Source organism: Cyprinus carpio, chromosome A7 (genome assembly GCF_018340385.1).
Source record: "Cyprinus carpio isolate SPL01 chromosome A7, ASM1834038v1, whole genome shotgun sequence".
NCBI lineage: Eukaryota > Metazoa > Chordata > Actinopteri > Cypriniformes > Cyprinidae > Cyprinus > Cyprinus carpio.
The window spans coordinates 9769272-9782229 of record NC_056578.1 but is presented as its reverse complement, the minus strand read 5'-3'; the positions used below and the strand labels follow the sequence as shown (position 1 = coordinate 9782229).

The window sequence follows — 12958 nt, the reverse complement described above, 5'->3', positions numbered from 1 at the left end:
TACAGAGTAACTGAAAATAAAAATATAAAGGACAATTTAATATATATATATATATATATATATATATATATATATATATAATAAAAAAAACAATTAAAATAATGATATGAAATAGCAGTAGTAATACTTAAAAGGCATGAGATGTATTGTACAAAACGACATCAACACTACAAAATAACAACAAACACACTTTAACTAGCAGCATTAAAGCATTATTTGATGTCAGTGACTAAATAAGGACATATTAACGATATATAATACAAACGTTGGAATAATAATATAATATTTTAATAATTTTGGGGGCATGTAGTTAGTTTGTTTTTTAATTTGTTGTTTTGTTTTTTAATAAAAAAAAACAATGTTTATCTATCTTTTAAAATACTAATTTTATGCTTTTGAACACATTTGATGCTTTCAGAAGTCCACTGGCAAAATACTGGGAACAACACATTAAATTACTCACGAAGTCATTGTTTTTACCTATTAAAAGCTACTGCTACCATATTGATGAATTAATTAATAAAAATGCATGATTTAATTTTCCTCATTCATGCCGTCACTGACAATACATGTAACAGTCCTTTCTGACATGCATGAACATTGTACAAAATGCATTGAACCATGTCCGTTTTATGAATTTATTAATTCACTGAAATGCAAAAGATTTGTAGCTAATGCAGGTGAAAATATGCACAAGGCATTTAATTCAAATTGAATTCTAATATTTATTAACATGCTATCTTATGCATTATCTATAATGCCAAAATTGAGTTTACAGTAGTACTGCTTCATTATTAATCATCCAAACCTACTTAATATGCAAATCAAATAATTGATTTATTAGTGTATTTATTAACAATAATATGGTTTTTTAAATAAGTACCACACAAAAACATTATCTGAGCAATGTGCCATCATAAATCCATTATGTTAATTCTCTCCATCTTCCTTTCCTTTTTTTTCCTTTTTCAAATTTATACAAAAGAAAACAACACAAATAAAGTTAATAAGTGCCTTTTTTTAATCAGAACAGCCAGGTTTGAACAGACTTGGACCACAAAACTTTCTCCATTCTCCCCTCCCATTCTGGATCCGTCACCCTTTTAATACACTAACACATACATATCGAACACGTCTCAACTGAACAACCCAACATTACGCTCCCCTGGAATCAAGGAGTCAAACTAAATAACTTGAGACACAACACAACCCTTCTTCACGTTCTAGATGGCGCCCTCAGATTGTGAACGCCTCCAATGCTCTCCTCTCAACCCTCACGTAACTCTCAGAGCAACACCACGTGTCTGGACTTCAGAACGAGCATCTGGTGAGATGATGGAGAGCAGCAGTTTTCAGCAGCAGGGTACAGTGAGTGCCGAGGAACAGGTCACTTCCTGTCCTTCAGACGGCCACTCAGAACCTTCAGCCCTGAGAATATCTAGCCCATAGTCAACAGATCTCAGAAATCAGACATTGATCGGGTGTTGCGGGTCTGTAAGCAGAGACGGTCAGAGGGGAGCATTAGGATGGTGTCTTGAACAATCTTTGATTAACAAAAACTATGAAAAATGCACTATATGATCATTGCTTGATATTTTTCCCCCCCAAAAAAACTCACATTTCCCTTATAAAGTTATTCTAGTGAAAAGTTCAGAATATCAACAGGAATATCTTGCATCTGGATATTATTTCAGTTTAATCGGCTCAATAACTGCCTGAACTATATTTCATCAAACTGCTGTGAAATATGACATGGAAGAAAATATCAGCTAAGATTTCTCTAACCATATATCACATCTGCTTAGTTTTATTTAAATCGCTCTGAAATGGTTCGTTCCATACGGTGTTGATCTTTTGTCTGGGATTTTTTTTTAATAATTAAAAATATATATATATTGATATTAACCAGGACAAGACTTATCATGATGTACACTGGATGCACCTGACAACAGGAAAAACTCAAGTAAATCGGTTTATACCCAAAGTGTTTTTGCTTCAATGAACATTTGGTTTCTGATGCAAGTATAACACACCAATGAATGTATAATGAAAAGGTCAAACAGAACAATGCCAACAGTGGGATTCAGAGACATGAAAGGGAGAGGAGAGCAGAACCAGTATATACTGAAAAAAACTAAAACAATCCATTCTAATTATTCCATCTATCGACCTTTGCCCACAAGTTAAAAGATGGATAAATTAAACATCAACAACATTCCAGCACATTTGGAGTCAATTGTCAGACCTGTTTAATCTCACAAATAAATAATAAACAAATTTAAGCAAGATCCGATAGGAAAGAAAGCAGCTAGTCATACAAAAATGTCCGTAACTCGGTAATTTCTCCACTCCGAGATTGTGGTTCGTAGCATTTATGTGAGGTTTTACCCAGATACAGAGAGCAGTAATATTATCCTTTTCATGAAAAAAGGTCTGATGTACTTTATATATAGGTACATAAAAAAAGAGTGAGGTAGATAAATGTCTGAAGGAAAAAAAAAAAGTCCCCATGTCATGGAAAAAAGCATATAAAAATATCTAAAATGTAATCGGGGGTGAGGGGGTAACAGTGATTATAAACGTATCACAAAAAAAGAAAAAGGAAATAAACTAAATAAATAATGAAAATAAAAAGGCCAGGGTGGGGGGGGGGGATTCCTTCAAAAAAAGAAAAGAAAAAAAAAGTAGTCCCAAAAACTGGCGCTCATAGTCAAATCTTTATCTCAAATCGATATAAGTGATCTATGTTACAAACACAGCTTCTGCATAGAGATATGCTGAATCATATCTGTATAATCGTTTATCAGGCTCTGCTCGGAAGGAAGGAAACGCAGAGTTTATAAGATCAGGGCCTTCAAAGGGCGGCAGGATCAGTCACACATAAGGCTGAACAATCAATCCAAAGATTGAGAAGAGTCTATCTTTAAGCAATGAAATCAATTCCAAATTTGCCACATTTTCAGTCAGATTTTGCTGTTTAAAGAGGAATGAATAGCGAGACAAGAACACATCGGGGTCTGAGATCGAATCTTTTAGGATTCTGACCTGAGAGGAATTGTTGCGCATTAATGTGAAGAGAGACACAGTGTGGAGCTGTTACAGAATCACGTCGCTGGGTGCCGCCGTTAAGGGCATGAAGACAGAAAATAGTGTGTTCATCTGACGGTTTAGCTTTTAAAGAAAGAGAATCTATCAAAACAGAAGGAATTAAACAACTTTTCAACTGTTAGAATGAACCTTCTATTGTTTTTTTGTCTCGTTTTGCAGAACTATAAGCATCATAAAATGGACTGTAGTGGAAAGGCAAAGGATTACACCTGAAAAATCTCTTTACATTTATATATATATATATATGTATATATATTACAACCACAAAAGAAAAACAATAATAAAATAGCAGCTTTTTTTTTAGCACAGACATATAGATGATCAATCTGAACTGTAAAAAAGGTACAAAAGTGACCGACAAACGATGCACATGCTCTGTGGTCCGACGTACGACTGAACAACCAAGCGAGAGAATTGCTCAAAAAAAAATAAAAAAGCCACTACACTAATTTAGCATTTCATCACTTGCTCACCAGTGGATCCTCTGCAGTGAATGGGTGCCGTCAGAATGAGAGTCATATTTTACACACAAGTGACCGTTTAAAAAAATAACACACCTTGAAGGTGAATTTTTTTATTACAAACACAGCTTTTCCCTTCACAAGCTGTTTACTGATGGACTGGAGTCACGTGGATTATTGTGATGTTTTTATCAGCTGTTTGGATTCTCATTCTGACGGCACCCATTCACTGCAGAGGATCCACTGCTGAGCAAGTAATTTAATGATACATTTCTCCATCTCAGATGGCCTGAGGGTGAGTAGATATTTTGTAAATTGTCTTTTTTTGGGCGAATTATTCCTTTAAGTACAGGATGGTTTGGATCACCAGGGTACAAAACTGTCATATGTATTTAGAGGAATATGGATGCACGGAGAATTAAACGACAATTTGGCAACATTAATAAAAAGAAAAGAAAAGACAGACATTTGGCAGATTAAAGAATTTCTTCACTACGTTGCACAGCCAGATGATTTGGAGAAAACGGAAGCCAAAGATTTCCATACCCAGATCTGAGTTGGGTCAGGGGAACAAACTTCTAAGACAGGCAGAAGAAAAACCTCACACATCTTTCTCTAATTTAGACGCACGTCTTTGGAAACAAAGACTAGAGCAAGTGCTTCGCTGTTGGATTCGCTAAGAGATATGCAGAGCGTGTCGTAATAATGCCACCGTACCACTACTGGCTCTGATAGACCTTCAAACCAGTTTTGGAAGTTTAGAAAAGTAACAAAACATAACAAAAACAGTCAGCCTATCGAGTGCGAGAGTGAAGGTCATGGTTTTTCAGTCAGTGATCCAGTCTAAGGAAATAACAAATGAGTTCATGTCAATCAATTCAACGATTCAATCGAAATACACAAAAAACAAAGAAATCCAAACTTTGTCCGTTGAGGTATGACTGAAAAGATTGATTGCCTGGACTCTCAGTTTGTACCATTTCATCTTTCCTTGTCTCTTTATTTCTTCTCAGGAGACCACACAGTGGCTTGACAGACAGGGACATGTCCGGAAACAGGACCGGGTCGTCGATCAGCAAGCCGACGACTGGGGCAGAGGCAAGGCACGCTCGTTCTTACGGCCCCCGTTCATGTGAGCGTAAGGCTGGGTCTCGTCAAATGGGCTCTGGAGAACCATTGAGGGCCCGTTTGATGCAGACGTGGGGAGCGGGTGCTTGTCCGTGGAGCTGGGGGAGGAAGGCGGTGAGGACGGGCCGGCTGGGGTGGAGGAGCCCTGGGACGCTGGGGCGCATTGTTGAGGGGAGGCCAGAGAAGGTGCGAGGGGCTGCAGGCTGGAGGACGGCTCCAGAGGAACGTTCTCCATGGTTCCCACATTCTCCATGTCTAGCTCTTCCGTGTCGGGAGGTTTGTTCTCCTCGCTGTAGAAGAAGCTCGTCTCCTTGAAACCCTCCTCCAGGTCGTCCTTGATGCTGCTGATGATCTCCAGGAAGGACGGCCGCATTTTGGGGTTGTATTGCCAGCACATGCGCATCAGTTCAAACCTGAAAGCACACAAGAGCACAAGAAGAGAAGTTCAGCAACATGTTCCTTGAGAAACATCAAATCTAGCTGTTGTCCAGTCCACATGAATCAATGATATTTGGCCATTTTAAGATTATCAGCATCAGACGACATCAGGGAATATGTGTCTGATAAACCGAAGAGTTAAAAGTCAATTATAAAGTTTCTGACAACAGATAATTATGAAAAAAAGACACACACACACACAACAAATTTTGAGCAGAAATTACCAATTTTATTGTCAGTCTCACCTGGTTTGCATTGTTTGAAAAAAGGACCAAATTTAAATGTTAAATTATTTGATTCTGTATGTGTATATATATATATATATATATATATATATATACACACATAAATGTAACATATAACATTTTATGAATTTATTATAAAATACCTTTATAAAATGTAATTATAATAATCAATATACATAATAATTAAAGTAATCACTATATGAGATATAAACAACTTCATAAAACAAATTATTAATAATCTTAATTCTGGTTTGCGTCCATTAAAAAAAGCAATTTTAAGTTACTATATATATATATATATATATATATATATATATATATATATATATATATATATATATATATATATATATATATATATATATATATATATATATATATATATATATATATATATTATTTTTTAATATATATAACATTTTGTTTCCCAAAAATAATAATAACAAAATATAATACTTCATAAAAATATTATACTGTGCACACAGACCTCTTTATAATACACATTATCAATAATTTAACTTTTGGATTTGTGTCATTTAAAAAAGTCCTTTTCAATTTTAAATGATTTAAGTCACTATATATATATATATATATATAATTAACCATTTTGTTTATTCATTTTAAAGTTATAAATAGTATATATTTATACTTTATAAAAATAGCATTACAATCTACATGTATAGACTACTATCATACTGATTTGCATTGTTAAAAGACATTAATATTAGTACATTAATATTAGTATGTATATATTATAAAATCTATTAATGTTTTTTAAATGATTCATAAAAAAAATGTACACCTTATTTATAAATACTTCATCATTTAATTATAGTCGCTCTATATATTGAATATTGTACTATTTAACATTATTGTCACAAATACTGCAACTCATAAGATCTTGTTCATACCTCCTAGGCCTACTTGCCGTAGCTCTGAACAACAGGTGGCAGTGTGACGAATCCGTAACACAAACATGCACGCTATCAGCGGTTACGTCCTAAACACAGCTGCAGTGAGCTCATGGTGAATGCTGTGACCTCTTTACTGCACAGCAAACACACATCTGTGATGAAATCACACTGCAGAGCTGGAGAGAGTTGAGAGAGGCCCGAGAGCGCCAGTGAAGGGGAACTGCTACAGTTACAGAGGGGGAAAAAATAAAAAACCAATAAAAGCGTACGATCTCGCTGACCCACGAGCATTCCAGTTCACCATTTTAATTTTACACAAACAGGCTAAGAATACCAGAGGAGTCTGCTGAAATAAATACTGGGATGCCTGTGCCAGCTCACACACTATTCGAGTAACACACACCATTAGTCTTACAAACACCAGCGCCGGCTGCACACCCACACACAGCTCGCGCAAACATCAGCTGACACTTACAAATACCCGAGCACCACATACACAAACATTCACACCAGCAAATCCAAGTGCGGTATTTTCGCCGTGTCTCACACACACACTGGGGCTTCTGGCTCTCCAGCTGAGACAGAGAGACTGGACTCACTGCCCCCTGAGCCTCCAGCTTGTTTTTCCTGCATGGCACTAGATGAAGTTTCCATTGATGGAGAGATTCAGGCTGATTTTAGCACCTCCAGTGTTAAAAGTGCTACATGAACTTGACTTAAGCCTGCAGTAACCTTTGGAAGGAAATTTTTTATTTTTATTTTTTTAATCACCATGTTGGAAAAATTGAGTTCAAAATGCAAGTGAGAAGTTCTTAGCAATTTCATTCATGTTAATTATATACATTTTGATTTTTTTATTTAGATATTTTATAAAGCATATGATGATTATATTACATAGAAATATAAGCTATAACTATAAAAATACAGTAAAGAAAAGTTATTATGAAGCAAAACGTATTGCATTTTTATCTTTATTTTCCAAAAAAACAAAAGAAAAAAAATTCTTCAATAATTCTTAAGGTAATTTTTAAGGTAAAAAATATATATTTATGAATAACGAATATTATTCATGAATATCATCAAGTTTTCTTAAGGTTATGCAAACTTTTTTAATGGTTAACCTTGATACAAGGGTCTTTTCCATGATTTAATTTCTTTTTTTGCTGATTATCATCACATGACAACCATAAAATAAAATCATACATAACAGACTTTGATTTGCCATGCAAAAGCTTTTCAAAAATTTATAATATTTACAGTCTCTGGACAGTTACACAAAGTTTTTTTTTATTACTTTTTTCATATTTTTGTAATTCAACTCAAACCATTTAAACGAATATGAAAACATGAAGAAAAATAATAATTTGTATGAATCTAAATAACTCGCAATAGCATTAATACTATAGCAACAATCCTGTGCTGATGTCATATAAAGGCACTGGAAGGTTTTCACAGTGATCCTGCTTAGGTTTCTTTTTTTATTGCCAGAGCAAAAATAAACAAAACAGCTGGTCGTGTAGTGTGTGAAATATCAGTTAGGCATTCATTCACACTATTTCATTTGTCAACAGTCAACATTTTACTTCTGTGTGAAATAGGACATTAGTAACTCGAACCAGAAATAACTAGAAAAAGAATGTAGGGCAGGACTTGATTTCATACATCAGTAACAGATTACATACTAGAAATGAGTCAAGCGGAAGGAAACGAGGAATTGAAAAATGAACTATTGATGATGTCAACCGAAAAAAAAGAAAGGTATTTCAAAAGTAAAGCCGGTTCTTTTAATTTGATAAAAAGTTATAAAGTATTACAAAATCCACTTTCAAGTAAAAAACCAAATTCTTTTCTAGTAGGAGGCTTTTTTGGCTAAAAATATCACATGCATGTGCAATGTGTGAAAGCCTTTGTTCTAATTGGTAAGCTGCACATAATTTCCGGTTTTAATGAAATAGCTGGACTTCCGTTAGAGGTTGAATTTAGGTGACTGTTGGCACTGTTAGTCTCAGCAGTCATGCACTGGCTCATTAAAACACAAGACAGAAGCAGCGGCAGTAATAAAGCAGCATGTACCAACCCAAAACCCTCCCACATGCCCTCCTCCACTCCTGCTCTGGCTGCCTTAAAGACCACTTCATCCTTCCCGGCACTTCTCTAAAAAAAAGTGTTAAAAGGTGCCAAATGTTAGCTAACCACAACAAAGACCCTAAACCAGACAGCCTTGAGATGGAAATAAGGCACAGGCCAACGCAAACCATTGTGCACTTCCCGTCAATGGACAGTGGACTGAGAAAATGCAAACTACCATTTGTCCTGAAACAAAACATCATTGTTCAATAATTTATAAATAAATTGTTATATAATTTAAAAAATTATTTATAAAAAAATTATTAAAGAAATTTATTTATTTTATTTTATTTATTTATTTATTAGCTATATGGACCTAATTTTCTGTCTATCCAACTAAACTGAAAAGTGATACACTGTCATATGGTTTAAACGTACAGCCAATAGGTAAAGCTAAATGGTAATGTAAGCAACCTCTGACCTCCAAAACTTGTTTTCCATTCTTTGTCAAGTCACTTTTATCTCTATAGCACTTTATACAATACAGATTGTGTCAAAGCAGCTTTATAGTGTTAAACAGGCAAAACGTTTGCTGATAACGCAAAAGGACAATAAAAAACAGTTTTTCAGTCATCGTCCAGGTCAGTCTTTGTACCCCTTTCATATCAAAATGCACACACATACCCACCCACCTCCCTCCCTCCTGGTATAATGTTATATTATTAAAAAGGTGGAATCCCTGTAGTGCACTGAGTGCTTGTATGTCACTGCCAGCTTTTACACTTCAGATAAAACACGGACTTGAAGCCAGACACAACCTAACTCAAACCGCGCCAAAGAAAACCCAGAGCTTGGAGACTCTCACAGATAAACAAATTATACTTAAATTTAGAGCCCAGCACCCACAGGGAGAGAGTTAAACTTGGTAGCTTCAAAATCCAAAACAAATAATGGCCAACGTCAAAAACTTTTTCAGTAAATAGCATTAATTCTCAAGCGAATCCAGATTTTTAATGTCTATTCTTGTTTTCAGCTTTTTGACATTACCACCTGAATCCTACAGTAGGTGGCAGACTTTCTACTTTTTAAAAGGCAGAGTCCACCCAAAAATGAAAATTCTTCATCAAATCATCATTTATTCACCATCATGTCCTTCCAAACCTAACATGAATATTCATATTAAGAACTTTCAAAATAGCCACATCAAGATGTTGCACCAGGTTTGACGTCAATGAAACCAATCCTGGACACATGGCACAAAAAAGTAATATTGAATTTTGGTACGTAACGCACATTAAAGTATCATAAAGCTTCAAAAGACTGTTATATGGACCATTTTTATGGTGTTTTTGTGTCCTTTTCGGAGCTTGACAGCTCTGGACACTGTTTGCTTTCACTGGATGGAAAACAACAGCTTGGAAGTTTTTCAAAATATTGCACTTGGAACAACAAAGTGAGTGAAAGACATGAATAAGATGACTTACAGCATGTCAGGGCAGTTGTCTGGTTTGTCTAGCAGCCCTCCCTCCATGACAAACCGCAGTACCTGCTCATTGGACATGCCCTGATAGGGTTGCTCAGCCAGGGTGGCGATTTCCCACAACACCACCCCAAAGGACCTGTAAGAGAACAGATGAGAAAAGTTTGAATAGATCGACACTGATAGCAACCACAGTGACTACAAGATGTTGATTTGTAGTCTACAAGATGTTGACAAGCAATGCTTTTTCTTCCGGGTCTTAATCGTATTATTAATTTGTTCATCTAAATTCGATACAAAAGAGCTTCAAAGCCAGCAAAAATAATCACAGGCTCTGTTCCAAAACCTAATGAGCTGCTTTGTGCTCTATCACTGCCTACATAGATTTAAAAACGCTTTACATTAGGCAGCAGCTCAGTGTTATACACGGGACATTCCTCAACAGAATTTATAAAACACAAGTATTTGATAAAATTATACATTTAATTGCACTGAACTTGCATAATTCACTTTCTCACTGAGCTTGTCGCTATGCATTTCGGGGGCCGCCTTTTACACTAAGCATAAATGTGATGTGCTAAACATGAATAGCATTTCTCACTAGGCTTATTTAACATTCACAGCTGATTGCAATATAACATTAACATGTTGATAGCTAATGACTATATTTTTAGTCCACTCAAATATTGAGTAAGGCTATTAGGATTTTTTTTTTTTTATCCACACTATTAATATCTAATATGCATTGACAGTAATATAATTTCCTTTAAAAAAAATCACCCATGCATGCTCCAAACCACTTGTCCTACGTTTTCGTTTTAAAACGCATAACTTTTGCTATGGTTATGCCTATCCTTTACACTACTAAACGGAGACTTTTGAAAACGCTGCAGACCCCGTTTTAGAAATAGCCAAGATATTCTGATTCTGATCTAAAGCGCCATTGAGCACTACTCCTATATCTGATCCTTGTGTAAAGTTAACCAGACATTCCATATAATCAAGGCCTGACAGTGACCCTGGACAGACATGAAAGATGAACTGTTAGGGCAGACTCTCCAGACACCTGGAAGGAAACTTGAGCGCATTGTAATTAAGTTCAATCCTCTTCCTGAACAGGGAGTGCTTGATTCTGATCCTTAACAAAAGATTTAAGCGCAAACCTCCCAGCGAGCCCAAACAGCTACTTATCACGACACGGGAGGATGAATCGACTAAAGATTCCTTGAGACTCTGGAATGCCGCTCATATCAGACGCAGCTGTTGCCGTTTCCGGAAAAGCGCGGTCTAGACTCCCCAAGGCTTTCTTTGAAAGTCTGTCAAATGAGACTAGCATGAGGGCCGATGAGGCTTGATTGCCAGCTTCATTTGAAATATATGGAAAGATGTTTCTCCTCATTGCTTACCGCATTAACGTATGCACCATGTAATGGAAAGTGTGTGTTGAGCTGTGCGAGTGTGGTTTTCATTTCTCATTCAGCTAGTGGAGGAACTGAAGTGGTCACTGAAGTGGCGGTCTTTGCTTAAACGCAGATGTCGCTCTACAGCTACAAGTCTAGACTGATGTACCCTGATACAATGTTCACTATAAGTCTCCGTTAATATCTCTGTGACTGTCACTGATTCTCTATAGAACACATGAAAGCTTACCAGACATCAGACATGGTGGTGAATACTCCATCTTTGAGAGACTCTGGAGACATCCAGCGCACAGGCAGCAGTCCCTTGCCTCCTTTTCTGTAGTAATCGGTCTCATAAATGTCCCGTGTCATGCCAAAATCTACAGTTTTGAGGATAAATGAGGTGAAATTACTAAAGGTCTATAGTTTTACTTAAGATTAAGCCAAACAAAATGAAGAACATATACAGTATTAGCAATTCATTACTTGTTCATTATGGAATAAAAATTGGGGATGCACAGATACTAAAACACACTAAAAAGTCAAAGTGAATATAGGCACAATTAATGGAATATAATGCAAAATAAATATTATTTTAAGTATAAAAGATGCATAATTCTTTTGAAATGTTTGTCATTATACACTACAATCCCTTAAATTTATTGCTACATTACACAATGGTTAAAACAATACAAATCTTAAAGTCTCAATACAGCAACAGAGATTTTCTTCCATATTACGACAGATCCAGGAGCTTGCAGTCGATTGCAATAGCAATCAATAGAAGTGGGTTTAAGCAGAAAAATGACTGGAGTATTGTTTCACCAGAAGATCCAGTTATGAGATTTTGATTAAAAATTGCAATGTGAAAAAAAAAAAATGTAAATCACAAAATGCATGCATGTATGAATCATTCACAATCATATTAATAACATGCATTTACAGATTTTCATTTCATGCCAACTTAAAAATGATGAAAACTATTAAATATAAAAAAAATATTAATATCTAATAGTGTTGATATAGCACATTCCTTAATTTTAGTATTTTAATTTTGTTATGAAACAATGAGCAATAGTGCAAAATATGCAATTTGTCAATGCAATATTTTTACATTTAATAATTAACAATATATACTGTGAAATGTTACCAATTGATGATAATTTACTTCTAAAATAGGCTAAAACCCTATTGTCTCAAAATTGATTGTTTAAAGCACCGCTACTAAAAGATTATATACCTGAAAAAACTAGATTTACTAAAAGTTGGATGACTAGTCCCTATTTTAGAGCATTTCATATGTCAAATACAAGTCAACAAAAGCGAATACACCCGCCCCCCCACCCATTTCACCACATACCACCAATTTTGACAGCAAAATCTTCGGCCACCATGCAATTCCTTGCTGCCAAGTCTCTGTGAACAAATTTGTTGGCGTTGAGGTAAGCCATGCCGTCCGCGATCTCTCCTGCCATCTGAATCATCTTCTTCAATGGCGGCAAAGGCAAGCTGGAGATGTTCTGAGGATGCAAGAGGAAGAGGAGAATGATACTGCAGCTCTAGCAAGTCTTGTGCATTTCATGCTGAAGCTTTGCATCACGCAAATGGAAATCAGTCTGGAGCTGAGTTTCCCATGTGTGCATGGGAAGAACATTTAAAATCAGTCACTTACAAGGTTGCATTTTTCACTTAGGATATAGACTATGCAGTACACATC

At 35.6% G+C, this 12958-nt stretch overlaps 1 protein-coding gene across 2 annotated transcripts in view; it reads right to left on the bottom strand.

Annotated features, from left to right (window-relative positions):
• Nucleotides 1–3793: 3793 nt before the first annotated feature.
• Nucleotides 3794–12958, bottom strand: part of LOC109095255 (insulin-like growth factor 1 receptor) — a 72676-nt gene continuing 63511 nt past the window's right edge. Inside the window, exons 18-21 of one of the 2 annotated variants that reach the window (XM_042759538.1) lie at nt 12602–12761; nt 11492–11621; nt 9846–9980; nt 3794–5110 (exon numbers count right to left, since the gene is read on the bottom strand). In XM_042759538.1, coding sequence (XP_042615472.1) covers nt 4642–5110; nt 9846–9980; nt 11492–11621; nt 12602–12761 — 894 coding nt within the window. In that variant the 3' untranslated portion in view covers nt 3794–4641. Of the gene's footprint in view, nt 5111–9845; nt 9981–11487; nt 11622–12601; nt 12762–12958 lie in introns of those variants that run through there. The other variant, XM_042759537.1, reaches the window with a different exon arrangement.